This window comes from Oncorhynchus nerka, linkage group LG23 (genome assembly GCF_034236695.1).
Source record: "Oncorhynchus nerka isolate Pitt River linkage group LG23, Oner_Uvic_2.0, whole genome shotgun sequence".
NCBI lineage: Eukaryota > Metazoa > Chordata > Actinopteri > Salmoniformes > Salmonidae > Oncorhynchus > Oncorhynchus nerka.
In genome coordinates, this window is record NC_088418.1 from 50,499,113 (window position 1) to 50,520,502 (window position 21,390).

Here is a 21,390-nt window from a genome sequence, read left to right on the forward strand (position 1 = left end):
AACTGACTCCCTGACCCTACCATCCCTTCACCCTAACTGACTCCCTGACCCTACCATCCCAGCACCCTAACTGCCTCCCTGACCCTACCATCCCAGCACCTTAACTGACTCCCTGACCCTACCATCCCAGAACCCTAACTGACTCCTGTCTCCTGACCATCATCCCCAGCACCTAACTGACTCCCTGACCCTACCATCCCAGCACCCTAACTGACTCCCTGTCTCCCTGACCCTTCATCCCCAGCACCTAACTGACTCCCTGACACTACCATCCCAGCACCCTAACTGACTCCCTGACGCTACCATCCCAGCACCTAACTGACTCCTGACCCTACCATCCCTGCACCCTAACTGCCTCCCTGACCCTACCATCCCAGCAACCCTAACTGCCTCCCGACCCTACCATCCCTGCACCCTAACTGACTCCTCCCCTGACCTACCATCCCAGCACCTAACTGACTCCCTGACCCTACCATCCCTGCACCCTAACTGCCTCCCTGACCCTACCATCCCAGCACCCTAACTGCCTCCCTGACCCTACCATCCCTGCACCCTAACTGCCTCCTGACCCTACCATCCCAGCACCCTAACTGCCTCCCTGACCCTACCATCCCTGCACCCTAACTGCCTCCCTGACCTACCATTCCCAGACCCTAACTGCCTCCCTGACCCTACCATCCCAGCACCTTAACTGACTCCTGACCCTACCATCCCAGAACCCTAACTGACTCCCTGTCTCCTGACCCTTCATCCCCAGCACCCTAACTGACTCCTGACCCTACCATTCCAGCACCCTAACTGACTCCCTGTCTCCCTGACCCTTCATCCCCAGCACCCTAACTGACTCCTGACCCTACCATCCCAGCACCCTAACTGACCCCTGACCCTACCATCCCAGCACCCTAACTGACTCTTTGACCATACCATCCCAGCGCCCAACTGACTCCTGACCCTACCATCCCAGTGCCCTAACTGCCTCCCTGACCCTACCATCCCAGCACCCTAACTGACTCTTTGACTCTACCATCCCAGCACCCTAACTGACTCCTGACCCTACCATCCCAGCACCCTAACTGACTCCCTGACCCTACCATCCCTTCACCCTAACTGACTCCCTGACCCTACCATCCCAGCACCCTAACTGCCTCCCTGACCCTACCATCCCAGCACCTTAACTGACTCCCTGACCCTACCATCCCAGAACCCTAACTGACTCCCTGTCTCCCTGACCCTTCATCCCCAGCACCCTAACTGACTCCTGACCCTACCATTCCAGCACCCTAACTGACTCCTGTCTCCCTGACCCTTCATCCCCAGCACCCTAACTGACTCCCTGACCCTACCATCCCAGCACCCTAACTGACCCCTGACCCTACCATCCCAGCACCCTAACTGACTCCCTGACCCTACCATCCCAGCACCCTAACTGCCTCCATCCCTGACCCTGACTCCCTGGCTCCCCCAGCACCCTAACTGCCTCCTGACCCTACCATCCCTGCACCTAACTGCCTCCTGACCCTGACCCTACCATCCCAGACCCAAACTGACTCCCTGACCCTCCCTGCACCCTAACTGCTCCCTGACCTGAGCACCCTACCCTACCATGCCTCCCTGACCCTACCATCCCAGAACCCAAACTGACTCCCTGACCCTACCATCCCAGCACCCTAACTGACTCCCTGACCCTACCATCCCAGCACCCTAACTGCCTCTGACCTGACCCTAACCATCCCTTCACCCTAACTGACTCCCTGACCCTACCATCCCAGCACCCTAACTGCCTCCCTGACCCTCCATCCCTTCACCCTGACTCCTGACCCTATCCCAGCACCCTAACAACCCTCTTCACCTAACTGACTCCCTGACCCTACCATCCCAGAACCCTAACTGCCTCCCTGACCCTACCATCCCAGAACCTAACTGCCTCCCTGACCCTTCATCCCCAGCCATCCCTGACACCATCCTAACTGACTCCCTGACCCTATCCATCCCAGCACCCTAACTGCCTCCCCTGACCCTACCATCCCAGCACTCCCTGAACTGACTCCCTCCTGACCCTACCATCCCAGAACCCTAACTGCCTCCTGACCCTGACCCTACCATCCCAGCACCTAACTGACTCCCTGACCCTACCATCCCAGCTCCCTAACTCCCCAGCACCTAACTGACTCCCTGACCCTTCATCCCAGCACCCTAACTGACTCCTGACCCTACCATCCCAGCACCCTAACTGACTCCCTGACCCTACCATCCCAGCACCCTATCTGACTCCCTGACCCTTCATCCCAGCACCCTAACTGACTCCCTGTCTCCCTGACCCTTCATCCCCAGCACCCTAACTGCACCCTACCATCCCAGCACCCTAACTGACTCCCTGACCATCCCAGAACCCTAACTGACCCTGACCCTACCATCCCAGCACCCTAACTGACTCCTGACCCTACCATCCCAGCACCCTAACTGACTCCTGACTCCTGACCCTTCATCCCAGCACCCTAACTGACTCCCCAGTCTCCCCTGACCCTACCATCCCCAGCACCCTAACTGACTCCCTGACCCTACCATCCCAGCACCCTAACTGACTCCCTGACGCTACCATCCCTGCACCCTAACTGACTCCCTGACCCTACCATCCCAGCACCCTATCTGACTCCCTGACCCTTCATCCCAGCACCCTAACTGACTCTCTGTCTCCCTGACCCTACCATTCCCAGAACCCTAACTGCCTCCCGACCCTACCATCCCAGCACCCTAACTGACTCTTTGACCCTACCATCCCAGTGCCCTAACTGACTCCCTGACCATACCATCCCAGCACCCTAACTGACTCCTGACCCTACCATCCCAGTGCCCCTAACTGCCTCCCTGACCCTACCATCCCAGCACCCCTAACTGACTCTTTGACCCTACCATCCCAGCACCCTAACTGACTCCCTGACCCTACCATCCCTTCACCCTAACTGACTCCCTGACCCTACCATCCCAGCACCTTAACTGACTCCCTGACCCTACCATCCCAGAACCCTAACTGACTCCTGTCTCCTGACCCTTCATCCCCAGCACCCTAACTGACTCCCTGACCCTACCATCCCAGCACCCTAACTGACTCCCTGTCTCCTGACCCTTCATCCCCAGCACCTAACTGACTCCCTGACCCTACCATCCCAGCACCCTAACTGACTCCCTGACCCTACCATCCCAGCACCCTAACTGACTCCCTGACGCTACCATCCCAGCACCCTAACTGACTCCCTGACCCTACCATCCCTGCACCCTAACTGCCTCCCTAACCCTACCATTCCCAGAACCCTAACTGCCTCCCGACCCTACCATCCCAGCACCCTAACTGACTCTTTGACCCTACCATCCCAGTGCCCTAACTGACTCCCTGACCATACCATCCCAGCGCCTAACTGACTCCCTGACCCTACCATCCCAGTGCCCTAACTGCCTCCTGACCCTACCATCCCAGCACCCTAACTGACTCTTTGACCATACCATCCCAGCGCCCTAACTGACTCCCTGACCCTACCATCCCAGTGCCCTAACTGCCTCCTGACCCTACCATCCCAGCACCTAACTGACTCTTTGACCCTACCATCCCAGCACCCTAACTGACTCCCTGACCCTACCATCCCAGCACCCTAACTGACTCCCTGACCCTACCATCCCTTCACCCCTAACTGACTCCCTGACCCTACCATCCCAGCACCCTAACTGCCTCCTGACCCTACCATCCCAGCACCTTAACTGACTCCCTGACCCTACCATCCCAGAACCCTAACTGACTCCCTGTCTCCCTGAACCTTCATCGCCAGCACCCTAACTGACTCCCTGACCCTACCATCCCAGCACCCTAACTGACTCCCTGTCTCCCTGACCCTTCATCCCCAGCACCCTAACTGACTCCCTGACCCTACCATCCCTGCACCCTAACTGCCTCCCTGACCCTACCATCCCAGCACCCTAACTGACTCCCTGACCCTACCATCCCAGCACCCTAACTGACTCCCTGACGCTACCATCCCAGCACCCTAACTGACTCCCTGACCCTACCATTCCCAGAACCCTAACTGCCTCCCGACCCTACCATCCCAGCACCCTAACTGACTCTTTGACCCTACCATCCCAGTGCCCTAACTGACTCCCTGACCATACCATCCCAGCGCCCTAACTGACTCCCTGACCCTACCATCCCAGTGCCCTAACTGCCTCCCTGACCCTACCATCCCAGCACCCTAACTGACTCTTTGACCCTACCATCCCAGCACCCTAACTGACTCCCTGACCCTACCATCCCAGCACCCTAACTGACTCCCTGACCCTACCATCCCAGCGCCCTAACTGACTCCCTGACCCTACCATCCCAGCACCCTAACTGACTCTTTGACCCTACCATCCCAGCGCCCTAACTGACTCCCTGACCCTACCATCCCAGTACCCTAACTGACTCCCTGAACCTACCATCCCAGCGCCCTAACTGACTCCCTGACCCTACCATCCCAGCACCCTAACTTACTCTTTGACCCTACCATCCCAGTGCCCTAACTGACTCCCTGACCCTACCATCCCAGCGCCCTAACTGACTCCCTGACCCTACTATCGCAGCACCCTAACTGACTCCCTGACCCTACCATCCCAGTGCCCTAACTGCCTTCCTGACCCTACCATCCCAGTGCCCTAACTGCCTCCCTGACCCTACCATCCCAGCACCCTAACTGACTCTTTGACCCTACCATCCCAGTGCCCTAACTGCCTCCCTGACCCTACCATCCCAGCGCAGTAACTGACTCCCTGACCCTACCATCCCAGCACCCTAACTGACTCCCTGACCCTACCATCCCAGTGCCCTAACTGCCTCCCTGACCCTACCATCCCAGTGCCCTAACTGCCTCCCTGACCATACCATCCCAGCACCCTAACTGACTCTTTGACCCTACCATCCCAGTGCCCTAACTGACTCCCTGACCCTACCATCCCAGCGCAGTAACTGACTCCCTGACCCTACCATCCCAGCACCCTAACTGACTCCCTGACCCTACCATCCCAGCGCCCTAACTGACTCCCTGACCCTACCATCCCAGCACCCTAACTGACTCCCTGACCCTACCATCCCAGCACCCTAACTGACTCCCTGACGCTACCATCCCAGCAACCTAACTGACTCCCTGACCCTACCATCCCTGCACCCTAACTGCCTCCCTGACCCTACCATCCCAGCACCCTAACTGACTCCCTGACCCTACCATCCCAGCACCCTAACTGACTCCCTGACGCTACCATCCCAGCACCCTAACTGACTCCCTGACCCTACCATTCCCAGAACCCTAACTGCCTCCCGACCCTACCATCCCAGCACCCTAACTGACTCCCGACCCTACCATCCCAGCACCCTAACTGACTCTTTGTCCCTACCATCCCAGTGCCCTAACTGACTCCCTGACCATACCATCCCAGCGCCCTAACTGACTCCCTGACCCTACCATCCCAGTGCCCTAACTGCCTCCCTGACCCTACCATCCCAGCACCCTAACTGACTCTTTGAGCCTACCATCCCAGCACCCTAACTGACTCCCTGACCCTACCATCCCAGCACCCTAACTGACTCCCTGACCCTACCATCCCAGCGCCCTAACTGACTCCCTGACCCTACCATCCCAGCACCCTAACTGACTCTTTGACCCTACCATCCCAGCGCCCTAACTGACTCCCTGACCCTACCATCCCAGCACCCTAACTTACTCTTTGACCCTACCATCCCAGTGCCCTAACTGACTCCCTGACCCTACCATCCCAGCGCCCTAACTGACTCCCTGACCCTACTATCCCAGCACCCTAACTGACTCCCTGACCCTACCATCCCAGTGCCCTAACTGCCTTCCTGACCCTACCATCCCAGTGCCCTAACTGCCTCCCTGACCCTACCATCCCAGCACCCTAACTGACTCTTTGACCCTACCATCCCAGTGCCCTAACTGACTCCCTGACCCTACCATCCCAGCGCAGTAACTGACTCCCTGACCCTACCATCCCAGCACCCTAACTGACTCCCTGACCCTACCATCCCAGTGCCCTAACTGCCTCCCTGACCCTACCATCCCAGTGCCCTAACTGCCTCCCTGACCCTACCATCCCAGCACCCTAACTGACTCTTTGACCCTACCATCCCAGCGCAGTAACTGACTCCCTGACCCTACCATCCCAGCACCCTAACTGACTCCCTGACCCTACCATCCCAGCACCCTAACTGACTCCCTGACCCTACCATCCCAGCACCCTAACTGACTCCCTGACCCTACCATCCCAGCACCCTAACTGACTCCCTGACCCTACCTGTGACCTTCTCCAAGCTTAGAGAGTCTGGTTAGTGCCAGTGGTCAAATGCTGGAACCTCCTCCCATACACACTTTCAGCCAATCAGTGTCAAAGAAGCAGACAAGCATCCAGATCTTTCTGGCAGGGGTTCAACTCTGAACACCACCAAACGTGCTCCACACATATGTGGGGAGTTTGAATGCCGCTCTGATGGGAGTAGCAGTGCCATTGAATCATAGCGTGTATGTGTGTGCGAGTGAGGCTGTGTTCCATGGATTTCTGATCTCTGATTCTGCTCTGTTCCTGCCTCATGCCCTAGGACTGAATGGGGCTGTCAGGGTCTGGAAGAACCTCAAAGGGAATAAAGCGCTGGAGGATCACATTCCGTAGCACTGATCTAACACTTCCTTCTGGCCTACTGCTGGAGTACTCACCCCGCTAGCACCCCTGGAAAGCCTGGGACAGCCATACACAGGTGCTAACTGCATACACACGCACATGGACACACACTCACACACACACATTGCAAACCTATAACACCAACACCCTTGCCAAAATGCCCCATCCCTAACAACTCTCCAGCAATTCCAATCACCATCCTGCCCCGGACAGACACAAATACTGAACACCCCATACACACAGTGTGAAGCTAGTCAGCATGACATGCCACAGAGGGTAACAGGCACAAACACTACAGTGACAGGGCTTTTGTAACGATGGCTCTAGACATGCCAACAATCAAACCGCCCCAGTCACACTCAATATCAACTATGACAGAGTCCTTTGATTATTATGAGAGGAGAAATAAGGGCAATGTAATGGCTCAAACGTCAAACTTCTGATTCACAATAAGTCCAACATTCAGAACTGTTAGGGTTGTTTCTAGAACTCGGAGTTGCACTCAACAGCTAAACTGAGGCAGTGTCTGTGGTGGATAACACATTTGGCTGTGACAGCTCGGTTTCTCTCTGTCAACCACATAGTCAACAAGTCCAACAGACTGCCTGTCTCTGTCTGTCTCCCTCTCAATATCTCTCTCAACACTATCCCCCTTGTTTATTTATTATTTTCTTCCTCTCCAAGGGGCCATGACAACTGTTCCAGGAACCATTTCCAAATTTAACCCATAATGGTAAAAGTTAGAAGTGGGTAAGTAGAGCTGATCTAGAATCAGTTATTAGAGGTAGATGGTAACCAGAGAGCTGTGTGGTGACCTGAGGTACTAGCAGCTGATTTGTGATCTATGGCAGCAGTCAATCTTGTCTGAATACAACACACACTTCCTGAAAGACTGAAAAGCAAACACAGTAACTGTGGGATTACCAGAAAATACTCTCACAATTACAGAGCAGTCTGTCATCCAATTGTGTTACCCACATGCACCTATGACACACACACACACACACACATATGCACAAACACACACTGTTAGTCTTTGTCACACACTCATACACACGCTCTAGCTAGCCCATACAATGTCAAGCAAAGCTATAATGGTCAAGGCATAGGCCACATTTGAGGCAGCTGGGTAATAAATACATTTAAATCCCTCATGTTTGGTTTACCTCAGATTATGTCAGCTGTCATTTTATGGATGCATGAGAGCTGTCAAAGGATGGCTTATCCAACTTGATTAATGGCAGAACTTTTAGGCTATATCAGGGAACACTTTCAGACAACGAATCACTTACAATAACCCGGGAAATTGATATGCAACCTTGTTTTTCTAAAGGTTCATACAGGTGTCAATCATCTGTGTGGAGCGAAGAGCTCGCATTAAATAAATAAAGCTGCACCCGGGATACTTCTAGAGCACATGGCATGTCCAGCTGACCAATGGGCATTGAGCCTCGAGCTCCTAGCAAGCTCATCTAAATACCTCAACACTAATATCCATAGCAAAAAAACGGTTCACTATTCTTAAGCAGTTTACGATACTTGTTAGTTATATAGGCTGACAACTAAATTAAAATAGGCTCAACCTGCTAGTTATATAGGCTAAGCCAAGGAGTCAGCATCCAATAATTTTGTTGTTAGGTTTGAAGCTAAGGTTGTTGCTCATTAAAGTTAATGAAACTCAGACGGTGTTTTGAGCCCAAAGACAAAACACAGGCTGCATAGGGAGGCATACAACCATTGCATGCAACTAACACAGCACGGTTTAAAGAAAGCCTATACCCATGTGTTTTGATGATGAAATGGCCTTTCCCATTGTGGGATGGAACAAAGCTTATCCTTGAATCTTCAATATTCAAGGTTCAAGTAGGCTACCTAAAGCACAGGACAAACATTGTACAATAGACAAGTGCAATTCTATCATAAACCCACTTACATATCTGTCCCTCTCCAAAGCCTCCAGGGTAGAAATAAGCCTCGCAGGGTCCTGCAGAAGTTCATCAAATACTTCCAACGCTTCAGTCATCGTTGACTTGTTGCGTTCGTCAGCCGCAGGTGGGTCGCCTTTGAACCGACTCCGTGCCACCATCAGGGTCTGGTAGAAAAGACACACCGCGAACCCTAAGAGCAATAACCGTCCGGAGCAATACCTGCGGCGGAGCGTCCAGAGCCGCCGAAGAAACATTCCCGTTTCACTCCCAACTTTGCTGGCAGAAGAATAAAGGCATACCATGAGGGAAGATATTTAGCCTGTTTCTTCTCCGCGTCCCACTCAGACCTCACACCACTCTGGCCGCTCTCCCGGCCGGATAGAAGGAAAACAGAGCAGCGGCGCTATCTGTAGAAACACGCACTTCAGGAATACACAAAGACCTGGAACATTGTGCCGCATTTTATCTTTCAAATATGACCTGGTTGGTATTTCAGAGGGGGGTCCACGGTTCTCAAGAATCGTCACTATGACAAACTCGAGTGATCATTTGTGAGCTGGCACAAACAAACAAAACCTTTTCCCCAACGTTGTTATTCCGTTATTCATGATAATTAAGTTAGATCAGTGAGCCACAGTCCAACTATCACATCCTTGAACACTGGAGTTCCGAGAGAGATGGGGAAAGTTTCCCCTCTCGCTTCCTTTGGGGAAGAGTGCCCCTCAGATCATTAAAAACATTCTCGAGAAGAAGAACATCATAGATCAGACTCTGCTACTGCGCGCTGTCAGAAAACTGCCATTCCCATCCACAACCAAAGGCACAACGCATGAAAACATCCCGTCAGACACAGATAGAGCCAAACTGAAGTTAGAAAAATGAAGAACTTCACCAAGACTTCAGACCCTGAAATAGGTCACAGACTACAAAGAGGGTTTCCACTATATCCGAGCGCTGACCGCGCACCGGGGGGCGACTTCACCTGGTTTGGGTTAGGCTACTCTAAGAGGAAAAAGTCAACAGTAGCCGAACTTCCTTTCCGTGCGGACGGCTGGATTACAGTCTCACACACAGGGCTACTGGTTCCTAAAATTAAAACTCCCTCGGGTAAAGAAAAAAAACAAGTGGAGTTTATACCATTGATCCGTTTCAACTGGATAGTTGAGGAGCGTTCTTGTAAAGTAACGGTTTAGGAATTCCACGATGTACATGGAGCGGTCTAAATGCGCACACATGCCTCCTCGGTCGGGGTCGAGGTATGCTCCCCCTCATTCCAAATTGTGGTAAAAGACAGGGCTCACTCTTTGCTATTTGTGGCACACACACCAGTCCTCCCTTGGCTCATTATTTGGAGAAAGGAGTTGGAGCCCTGCTTTGTTTCAGTCAGATGTGGTGAGAGAGAGGCTATTGAAAAGGTTCCCTTTCAGAGCAAGGGCTGAAAACATGTTCCCTTTATTTGGTGAAGTTGTAAGTTCTCCAAGACACCTCAGGTTCCTTCTAAAAAAATATATAGATATTATGGCAGTTTTGTATGTAACAAAATAGTGAATACAATCAATAACCAAATTTGGTACAACCAAATCCCCTTGTGTGTGAGGGCTGCAACACTGCTGGTTTTCATTACACTCCTCGAATCAGGGAATGATTAGACCTGGGACACAATCTAGGTGAGCTGACTCATGGTAAATCAGTGGCATTCATTAATACATTACCTGACAAATAAAGAAAAACAGCAGTACATCAGCCCTTGAGGACATTATTGAATAGCCCTGTTAGTACTGCATTTGTTGAGAGGTCAAATGCAATGTTAATGGGGCGAGCAGGTCACCATTAAAACAAAGCGGTGTAATGGGTTAAAACCTTACTTCATTATTTGATGTTTAAAAAAAAAAAACTCTACACCACCTTTACCCCACACACAGAGATGATTTCAAAGCTATCCCTTGCCCTCCATTTGGCAAATCTGAACATAATTCTATCTGAAAACTAAAGCAGGGAGTATCAGTGACTTGCTCAATACGGAAATGGTCAGATGACGCAGATGCTAAGCTACAGGACTGTTTCACTAGCACAGACTGAAATATGTTCCGGGACTCATACGATGGCATTGAGGCGTATACCACATCAGTCACCGGATTCATCAATAAGTGCATCCCCAGTGATGCACATTGTCCCCAGTGACCGTACGTACATACCCCAACCAGAAGCCATGTATTACAGGCAACATCCGGACTGAGCTAAAGGGTAGAGCTGCCGCTTTCAAGGAGCGGGACTCTAACCTGGACGCTTATAAGAAATCCCTCTATGCCCTCCGACGAACCATCAAACAGGCAAAGCGTAAACACAGCGTAAACACACAACACACAGACAAGCTAAATTACTTCTATTGCGCTTCGAGGCAAGCAACACTGAAGCATGCATGAGAGCACCAGCTGTTCCGGGTGACTGTGTGATCACGCTCACCGTAGCCGATGTGAGTAAGACCTTTAAACAGGTCAACATTCCCAAGGCCACAGGGCCAGATGGATTACCAGGACGTGTACTGCGAGCATACGCTTTACTGACATGTTCAACCTGTCCGAGTCTGTAATACCTAAGTTATAAGCAGACCACAATAGTCCCTGTGCCCAAGAATACCAAGGTAACCTGCCTAAATGACAACCGACCCGTAGCACTCACGTCTGTAGCCATGAAGTGCTATGAAAGGCTGGTCATGGTGCACTTCAACACCATCATCCCAGAAACCCTATATCCATTTCGATTTGCATACCACCCCAACAGATCTACAGATGACGTAATCTTTATTGCACTCAACACCGCCCTTTCCCACATGGACAAAAGGAACACCTATGTGAGAATGCTGTTAATTGACTACAGCACAGCGTTCAACACCATAATACCCTCAAAGCTCATCACTAAGCTAAGGACCCTGGGACTAAACACCTCCATAGGAAACAACACATCTACCACGCTGATCCTCAACACAGGGGGCCTTCAGGTGTGCGTGCTTAGTCCCCTCCTATACTCCCTGTTCACCCATGACTGCGTGGCCAAGCACGACTCTAACACCATCATTAAGTTTGGCGACGACACCATGATGAAAGGCCTGATCACAGACAACGATGAGACAGCCTATAGTGAGGTCAGAGAGCTGGAAGTGTGGTGCCAGGACAACAACCTCTCCCTCAACATGATCAAGACAAAGGGGACGATCGTGGACTACAGGAAACGGAGGGCCGAGCACGGTCCCATTCTCATCGATGGGGCTGTAGTGGAGCAGGTTGAGAGCTTCAAGTTCCTTCGTGTCCACATCACCAACAAACTATCATGGTCCAAACACACCAAGACAGTCGTGAAGAGGGCACGACAACACCTATTCCCCCTCAGGAGACTGAAAAGTTTTGGCATGGGTCTTCAGATCCTCAAAAAGTTACAGCTGTATCATCGAGAGCATCCTGACTGGTTGCATGACTGCCTGCTATGGCAACTGCTCGGCCTCCGAGCGCAAGGCACTACAGAGGGTAGTGCGTACGGCCCAGTACGTCACTGGGGCCAAGCTTCCTGCCATCCGGAACCCCTATACCAGGCGGTGTCAGAGGAAGGCCCTAAACATTGTCAAAGACTCCAGCTACCCTAGTCATAGACTGTTCTCTCTGCTAGTCTATGCTTCTACCCCCAAGCCATAAGACTGCTGAACAGCTAATCAAATGGCTACCTAGACTATTTTCATTGACCCGCTCCCCCTTTTTTTGAATGCTGCTGCTACTCTCTGTTTATTATCTTGCATAGTCACTTTACCACTACCTTCATGTACATATTACCTAAACTATCTTGTACCCCCACACATTGACACGGTACTGGTACCCCCTGTATATAGTGTTGTTATTGTTGCTGTTTTCAAATGTTTTTTTATTTAGTTAATTTAGTTTAAAAAAAATCTTAAATCTCAGTTGGTTAAGGGCTTGCATTTTGTATTCGGCACGTGCGACAATTAATTGGTAAATTTTGCAACAGTATAACATTTGTGTCGGTACAACACTTATAAAACAATCAGTCCACATTGTAAGCCTACTGTGAATCAAAACATTGGTGATTCAACAGCCATCTACATTTTGATTGTGTAGTCAAATACAATGAATACCTAGAGCTATGAAGTGCAACAGTTTGATCAAGAAGAGAGGCCACCGTTGACAGATGAAGCCAGGAAACACGTGAAATACCATAAGAACTTGATCACTTTATTGGATTTTTTTCTCTCTTACATCTCTGGAAACTTTTACACACCATCTCAGTACAGAATGACTAGACACATACACACGCACATACAGAAAAATGTACACTCAGACATACATGCTTCAGTTGACTGATCTTACACTGTACATTCCGAACTCTTCAGCTTTACAGGACTCAACGGTGGAGGGTCACTCATATTCATCCATACTTTACCTGAAATGACCACCGTCCCAATCATCACCCTCATATTTTCAAAGTCATAGTTGCGTTTCATCAATTCGTTTAGAATTCAAATTAAAACTTGTAGAGGGGTTGGGTTTTGTAGTCCAATAAAAACCCACGGACTACATTTCCCAGTCTGTGTAATTTTACTGTAATGAGCACTTCTTGTTGCAGCCGTGCTTGGAAGCAGGAAGGGGGGGACCCTTCCTGTCACAAGGGGAAAGGTGAGGAATGTCTGATGAATGGGGGAGAGAAGGGGTGCACCGAGGCTCAACATTCAGGAGGGGGACAATGGACACCCAACCAGGGTGTGCGGTTTCAGGAAGTCTTGGCTCGTTTTGATTTTCCAGTCAGGTGTCTCATCCAAATATTCACACAGGAGACTGACCCTGCAATGACAACCTTTGACCCCACTGTTTTGACCCCTGAGAGGTTACACAGACAGGCGAATAAGAATACTGTGTGTGTGGCCACAACAGGTACACACACTTGTTTGGGAGGAACTAGTTGATATAGCATTGACAGTTTTGCGGGGTAAGGGTGTGGAATGGGATAGGGGTGGTCCTGGATGAGGAGCAGGGTAGTAGAGGTGGGGTGTCTATTTGTGCCTGCTGCCTCTCCTCTTCATGGCAGTAGTACACTGGGGGCAGTACCACTTCCCCTTGGGGGCTTCTGTTAGGCCCACGCAGCCGTAGTGGAACCACTCGATGGGGCACTGCACAAACACACACAGGGCACTCAGGTTAGCTCATACCTCATCTCTCATTTGACAAAGTCATATGTGAAAGTAATGTGGTAACAGTTGTAGAACATGAGAAAAGAACTCCCAAATGGAAATGGATACTTACGTCTTGATTATCACAGCCCACCATTTCTCCATAAGACACCTTTAACAAGAGAGAAGCCATTTTAGTTAACCTGTCAGCTGTAGTTGTGTGCTGTCCAGTGTGAGAGAGAGTGTCTCTGGATGTGTGTGTACCTGGTTGCAGATGCAGTAGCGGGGCTCGTTGGGGTCGTAGGTCCAGTCCACCTGGTTGTTGGTCTCAGACTCTGGGAGGGCCGAGACCTGCTGCGACAGCTCCTGGGCCAGGGCTGAAGAAGAGGAGCACGACGACAGGGACGAAGAAGACGAGGAGGACGACGACTGGTGGTTGGAAGACTTGGTGTTGCCCCTGTGGAGGGGGAGAAAAGACAGAAACAGTTTAGACTAGATCTCCATGTTTCATCTTCATGTATTTATTCATGCTGTAAGGGTGGAGCTGGAAAGCATGGCTGGCATAATGTGGCATGACATCATGGGACTGGACACTGAAATGATGTCGCGTGATTTGACATCTGTTCATCCGATGTGGGGTGATGCAGGGTAGATTGACACGGTTTAATAAGTCATGAAATGATGTGATATCACTGGAGAAGACCACCAGCTAGGGATTGTCATGCTTGTCTAAGTGTACGGGGGCTGTGCGTGTGCATATAAGCTGTGTCGTACTTGGTCTTGCGTCCGCCGCGGGAGTCGGAGGCGATGGCTGAGCTGGCGGGGGTGAGGGTCTGGGTGAGGGTGTTGGCCAGGGCGGAGGTGGAGTACGCCCCCGTGGTATCCCGGGAGGTCAGGGAGAACTCCCTCCCCAGCTGGAAGTCATTGTTCTTAATGGCCTCGTAGCTGGCCTTCAGACTGCTAGTCCTCCTGCCCTCCTTCATCTGACATGGAGGGGAGGGGAAGGAAGGCACAGACAGAGAAAGAAGATGGGAAAGGCAGGTAGAGAGAGAGACACAGATAGCCATAAACAGGGTTAGTTACAGTCATAGGACACACGTCAGTTACACATTCAAGGACATTTGTCCTAATCAGATAAGATAATCCTCAGAACAGACAGTCTGGGTCAAGATACTGATACCGATCCCCATCACTGCAGCACACATTTGAATAAATCAGAGGGCCGTGGAGTTGGGTGTATGTCTGTGTGTGTGTGAGAAAGAGAGAGAATGTTTGTGTTTATACCTGTGCGGTGGCCTGTACAGCCTGCGCTGCAGCCATGGTGATGGCCCCTTCCCCAGCCCCGGGCCCAGCAGGCAGAGAGCTGAGGTTGTAGGAGGCCAGGGGCTGGGATGAGTTCACACTGTACACGTTGTTAGAAGCTGACGTCGTGCTGTTGGTGCGACAGCCCGGTGTGTTCTCCTTGGAGGCATCTGACGTGAGTGTGGAGAGCAGGGCTTCAGATTTGAACTTCTTCTCTGGGACGTGCTCTGTAGTGTGGTGGCTCGGCTGCGTGGTGTACTTCCTCTCTGTCACACACAAACACAACGTGAATTACTACCTTCATGACATCGCATAGGAAAGCAGCAAATAATCTATACAAACAAAGCTCTTTAGTCAATATACATTTTTCTTCCGACATGCAACAACATCAAAAGAAAGTTGGCCAAACAGCCAAGACTTGTACTTACTCTCCACGGTGGTGTGTGAGTGGACGTGGTGGTTATTGACAGGCTGAGAGGGGCTGTCCATCTCTAGGGATCCTGACAGAGGACAGAGAATGTTAGAGCTGGCTCTCAGTGACAACACTGACAGACACAACAGTTGACTTAATAGGGTCATTTTTAGGTCAATACTGCCCCCTAGCAGGGCTGAAATATCCCGATGGGAAGATTGATACCATCCCACTATCGCAACCTAAACAAGAATAGAAAAAAAGCAGCCCGTCAGCCCAACATTCTGACAGGGCCAAGATAGTTAACCACTCCGCTAGCGACCCATCTCGACAACATCCGGTGAAATTGCTAATCGCCAAATTCAAAATACAGAAAGAGTCATAATAAACTTTCATAAAAATACAAGTGTTATACATCAGTTTAAAGATGAACTTCTTGTTAATCCAGCCGCTTTGTCAGATTTCAAAAAGGCTTTACGGCAAAAATCCTACAAACATTTACCAGCCAAGTATAGGAGTCACGAAAGTCAGAAATAGCGATAAAATTAATCACTTACCTTTGAAGATCTTCATTCGGTTACAGTCACAAGAGTCCCAGCTACACAATAAATGTTTGTTTTGTTCGATAAAGTCCCTCTTTATATCCCAAAAACTCAGCTTTGTTGGCGCGGTTTGTTCAGTAATCCACAGGTTAAAAGGCTGTCAAAACATGCAGATGAATACATCCTAATAGTACCGGTAAAGTTCGTCGAAACATGTCAAACGATGTTTATAATTAATCCTCAGGTTGTCTATTGTCTAAATAATCAATAATATTTCAACCGGACAATAGCGTATTCAATAGAAAGGAAAAACAACGAAGGGCGCGCAAACCAGCTCTGCTTGATTCTACAGTCCACTGACAAAACGGTCTCATTTTTCAGAAAACAAGCCTGAAACAATGTCTAAAGACTGTTGACATCTAGTGGAAGCCATAGGAACTGCAATCTGGGTCCTACCCATTTAGATATTCTATGGGCATTCAATTGAAAAATACCCACATCAAAAAAATCCCACTTCCTGGATGGATTTCTTCTGCCATATCAGTTCTCTTATACTAACAGACATTTTTGTAACAGTTTTAGAAACGTTATAGTGTTTTCTATGCAAACATACCAATTATATGCATATCCTAGCTTCTGGGCCTGAGTAACAGGCAGTTTACTTTGGGCACGCTTCTCATCCAGACGTCAAAATACTGCCCCAAAGCCAAAACAGGATAAGATGAAGGGGATGGGGCTTCTGTGGTGTTGTGATAGACAGATGTGACTCACGTCTCTCCAGAATCTCAGTGATGCCAGCATTGTCAGCCTCCAGCTCCATCTTGAACTTAGCAAGTTCCTGGTCCAGCTTCCTCAGGTGACGGTCCACCTGCAACACACACCCCATTATATACCATACTGTTCATACCCCACAATATAGATGTTGAACAAACACCCCAGGATTTTACACATTTGATATTGATCTATTTCATAGTAAATATTCAAAGACAGAAACGTCAATATCTAAACAAACATTAAAAACACTTGAAAAGACTGACATTCTAGTGACTTCCAAATTATTCACATTGTTTGCCTGCCACCTAGTGGCACAGACCGCACAGTCCTGAACAGAACATTTTATATTTTAGTGGTGACATGCACCCACAAATCATCCTGAAAAAGGCTACCAGCAATAAAGACTCTCCTCTAACTCCCCTTGTCCCTACCTTTTCATAGAAGTGGTTTCTCATGACCCATTAGACAAACCAGACATCGTTAGACAGAGCTCCATCTTGGCATTCAAATTCCAACTCACCAGATCATAAATCTGATTGGCCAGCTGTACTTTCTCATCTGCATCCTCCAATGCTTTATAATAATCCTGAAACAGAGATAAAGCAGTCAGAGGCTGACACAATCAGCTGCCTCTGGTGAACCAACACGGGCACTTGCTTTACTCTTCTTACTAGCTCCGACGTTGCTGATAGCTACATTGAGGAAAAATGTACTGATATGTTGATCTTTGTTGTCCCACCTAGCTATGTTAAGATGAATGCACTAACTTTAAGTAGCTCTGGATAAGAGTGTCTGTTATATGACTAAAATGCAAATGACAAAGAAAACTACAAAAAGTGTTATAGTACAGCTTATCGTAAAACATTTATGGAATTAAAAGAACAAACTGTATTATACATAAGACTTATATGGCACCTTTTTGATGACTCCCATCTGCTCTTCCCTCCACTCTGGCTTGTTCTTCTTTGCATTGACAAAGAACTCATTCACCCTCTGCTCCAACTGGTCCATGGCATCTACAGCAAATGGGAGGGGTGAGTTATCTGGACAGGTGTGTCTGAGGCACACCTAATGATATGGGTTTATACTCTGCATGCATGTGGAAGAATTCATATAGATTTGTACTTCAATGCTGACCAGAAGGGCTAATATTACATGCAGTGTCTGTGGACCAGAAGGCTTGTGATTAAAACTACCAGTGAACCGAAACACCACTAATACACCAGTGGTTCCCAACCTTTTCCATTACTATACCCCAACTGAATTTTGTTCTGCCTGGAGTACACACTTATGTGCATTATACCAGTAGGCCTATGGTCTCAGTACCCCCCTAAATTAATATTGGTGCATGTTCTAGTTAGCTAACAGCCCGTGTAAATGTAGCTAGTTATAGTCACATGAAAAAAAAACTGATAAGTAGCCAAATGTATAACGTTGATACTACATGTGATGTGTACGTTCCGAATCCATGTCCCCTGTTTTGTTTACATTCAGCAAACGTTAGTTGGACCTCTATATGGAAAACAAATATAACAATGCTTTTATGTTGTAATTTCTAACCCTAGCTAGAATTATACAAACCCGTTAACTTTCTCAGGTTATTGAAAGTTGTTGCAATGTTATACTCGCCAAATTCGCTACCGCTAGCTGTGTTAGCTATACAAATAAAAACACTGTATTTAACACATTTTTATTTGGCCACTAATTAGTGTTAAGAGTTCGACTCTTATCTACATGAGCCCAAAAAGTGCGAAACTGAGAATGATGTGTTTTTCAACTTGAAAAATGCTCGCCGGTGAAGTGTTTGTAGACTGTCACGTTGTAACAGTACATACTCTGAACTTGCAGGTCCATCTCTCTCATTTCCGTAAACCTGTCGCGGAGATCCATGGGTAGCTGCTCGATCACTGCCAGCGAGAAGAAAAAGCGATTATAGGAGTTAGCATGGCTAGGCTAACAGTCCGGGCGCGCTTCGGCTAAAATGATGCACATTTACGACAGTAAATACACTAATAATACCACCCAGATGTTAAATAAACGTAAATACTCACTCTCGAGGTAATCCTCTAGGTACAGCATCTTGGCAAATTCGATATTTTAGGCGTTTATGAAAATAATTTGTGTCTTTCAATATGGCGCCGCAAACCGCTGTGTCCCGAAGAAAAAATACCACTGACAAACTGAGGTCAGAGAAAGTGACGTCAGTAGAACGTAGAATGTGATTGGCCAGATATGAAGTTGAGTGCTAAACTTCAAAAATCCGTTAGTTCATGTAGTTCATAGACATATTAATTTCAAACATTGACTGAAATAACATAATTAACCTTTTCCAACCAGGTAAATACATTTTAATTATCAAACTCATCTGGCACAATTGATATTGTGTAGGGTAGGCCTACACACACATTGAATTGAGATATTATTTAACTATAACGAACACATTCAACTATAAGTAACACACTGAGAAAATAAAATAACACCCCCATTTGAATAGTCTAACAGATTTTCAGTCCATTATAGGCCTGATATACAGTGCCTTCAGAAAGTATTCACACCCCTTGACTTTTTCCACATTTTGTTGTGTTACAAAGTGGGATTCAAATGGATTTAATTGTAATTTTTGTCAACAATCTACACAAAATGTCAAAGTGAAAGAACAATTCGAACATTTGTACAAAAAAAAGAAGATAAAATAAAACACTAAAATACAGTATCTTGATTCGATAATTATTCAGCCACCTGAGTCAATACGTGTTAGAATCACCTTTAGCAGTGATTACAGCTGAGTCTTTCTGGGTAGTGTATCTTTGTAGTGACTGGGTGTATTGATACGCCATCCAAAGTGTAATTAATAACTTTACCATGCTCAAAGGGATATTCAATGTCTGCTTTTTTTTACCCATCTACCAATAGGTGCCCATCTTTGAGAGGCATTGGAAAACATCCCTGGTCTTCGTGGTTGAATCTGTGTTTGAAATTCACTGCTCGACTGAGGGACCTTACAGATAATTGTATGTGTGAGGTATAGAGATGAGGTAGTAATTTAAAAATAATGTTAAACACTATTATTGCACACAGAGTGAGTCCGTGCAACTTATTGTGACTTGTTAAGCACATTTTTACTCATGAACTTATTTAGGCTTGCCTAAATAACAAAGGGTTTGAATACTTAAAAAAAAAAAAAAAAACTGAATTCCACTTTGACAAAATTATGGGGTATTGTGTGTAGGCCATTGACAAAAAATCTACATTTTTTTATAAAAAAAAAAATTCAGAGTAACACAAAATGTGGAAAAAGTCAAGGGGTGTGAATACTTTCTGGAGGCACTGTAGGTCTATAGTAGGGATTCATGAGCATTTTGTTTTGTCTGTTCATCCAAAACAATGACAATCTATAGGTTACCATGTCCCCACAAGAATAGACGCACGAGAAGCTAGTCATTCACCAATCTTTTGTGCACCTTCATTCACTCTCATTCACTCTCTCACCCCGATTCTCCAGTCTCTCGCACTTGGTATCCTCTCAATAACAAACGTTATTCTATTCTCCTCATGATCTCTCTCAACCCGACCCTCCATTACAAGCGCTAAACCATCCATCCCATGCACCAAACACTGTCTCACTCCTCTCTCAATTCTCCCAACCCCCCCGTTCACCATTTCCATCCCATCCCACCCCACCCTCACCCCATCCTCATTCCCTCTAATTGTCACATGAGATGACGCTGGAGAGACGAAGCAGGTACAGGGAGTCAAACATTTAATAAAGAACGGACATGGAACGAGACAGGAACAGCGTCAGCAGACTAGTAACACAGACAAAAAACAGCGGGAGCAGACGTGACACTAATCCTCTTATATCTCCTTGCCTCCAATGGATTGGCACACTGAAGACCACCCAAGCAAGTCTATGCTGTGATGTCATTTACTTGAATCTATTGAGTCAACATTATTGTTATCAGGGAACACAAGATACAATGTACATTTCTTTAATTTGAGTCTATTTTGTTGTGTGAATCTCTAACAATAAAGCGTTTTAATGCTGATCAATCCCATTTGGTTCATAGCCAGACTGTGGACATTAAAAACAGACCAAAAGACAATAAATTAAGATAACAATGCCTGTCGACCTGAGTCTATTGTTACTCTTTTTACTTGTTGATTATGTAGCCTAAGGAGTAACTCATTCCTTCCCCTTTTCCATTCATGTGTTTTCTTAGAATGAGCTCAGAATCGGCAGGGATAGAGATAGACTAACCAATAATCGGATTATCTAATGAAAGCTTTAAATGGCTGAGATATGCTCAAGTGTTTCATAACTGAAGGATTGACACCTTTATTAATACACTAAATCATCAAGAATGTGTATCAAGAAGAGTATGCCATAGGCGTATGTAATGTCATCCCACAGGGAATATAATAGAATAGAACAGAATAGAATAGAACAGAACACTACAGAATATAATAGAATAGCCATGCACATCTGTGGGAAAGGGGTGACACTTATTACAGCATTATTGTTGCTCTCTCTAGTGAAGTTCCATGATG

At 48.0% G+C, this 21,390-nt stretch overlaps 2 protein-coding genes across 4 annotated transcripts in view; both read right to left on the bottom strand.

The window, feature by feature from the left end:
* LOC115118009 (cadherin-like and PC-esterase domain-containing protein 1) overlaps positions 1-9,950 on the bottom strand; it is a 79,083-nt gene extending 69,133 nt beyond the window's left edge. The window contains exon 1 of one of the 2 annotated variants that reach the window (XM_029646539.2): positions 8,648-9,950. In XM_029646539.2, coding sequence (XP_029502399.2) covers positions 8,648-8,944 — 297 coding nt within the window. In that variant the 5' untranslated portion in view covers positions 8,945-9,950. The remainder of the gene's footprint in view (positions 1-8,647) is intronic. The other variant, XM_029646540.2, reaches the window with a different exon arrangement.
* A 2,909-nt stretch (positions 9,951-12,859) lies between these two features.
* Positions 12,860-19,023, bottom strand: LOC115118011 (inhibitor of growth protein 3-like). Of its 2 annotated transcripts, XM_029646542.2 has the most exons (11): positions 18,894-19,023; positions 18,678-18,749; positions 17,758-17,858; positions 17,363-17,428; positions 16,840-16,936; positions 15,543-15,614; positions 15,097-15,380; positions 14,587-14,795; positions 14,077-14,269; positions 13,946-13,984; positions 12,860-13,812 (listed from the first exon to the last, which is right to left on the bottom strand). In XM_029646542.2, exons 1-11 carry the CDS (start codon positions 18,919-18,921, stop codon positions 13,696-13,698), a joined length of 1,278 nt encoding a protein of 425 aa, XP_029502402.1. In that variant the 5' UTR covers positions 18,922-19,023; the 3' UTR covers positions 12,860-13,695. The 2 variants fall into 2 exon arrangements, with proteins under 2 accessions (XP_029502402.1, XP_029502403.1); XM_029646543.2 differs by lacking the exons at positions 17,363-17,428; positions 17,758-17,858; positions 18,678-18,749; positions 18,894-19,023 and adding an exon at positions 17,274-17,361.
* Positions 19,024-21,390: the final 2,367 nt, after the last annotated feature.

What these genes read in the sequence shown, in the direction of transcription:
- LOC115118011 (XM_029646542.2), bottom strand. Translation starts at nt 18,921, where the DNA reads ATGCTGTACCTAGAGGATTACCTCGAGA. An exon ending in CCAATCAGATTTATGATCTG is followed by an intron (nt 16,937 to 17,362) that starts GTGAGTTGGAAT and finishes TGTGTGTTGCAG; the next exon opens with GTGGACCGTCACCTGAGGAA. An exon ending in CTCACACACCACCGTGGAGA is followed by an intron (nt 15,381 to 15,542) that starts GTAAGTACAAGT and finishes TGTGTGTGACAG; the next exon opens with AGAGGAAGTACACCACGCAG.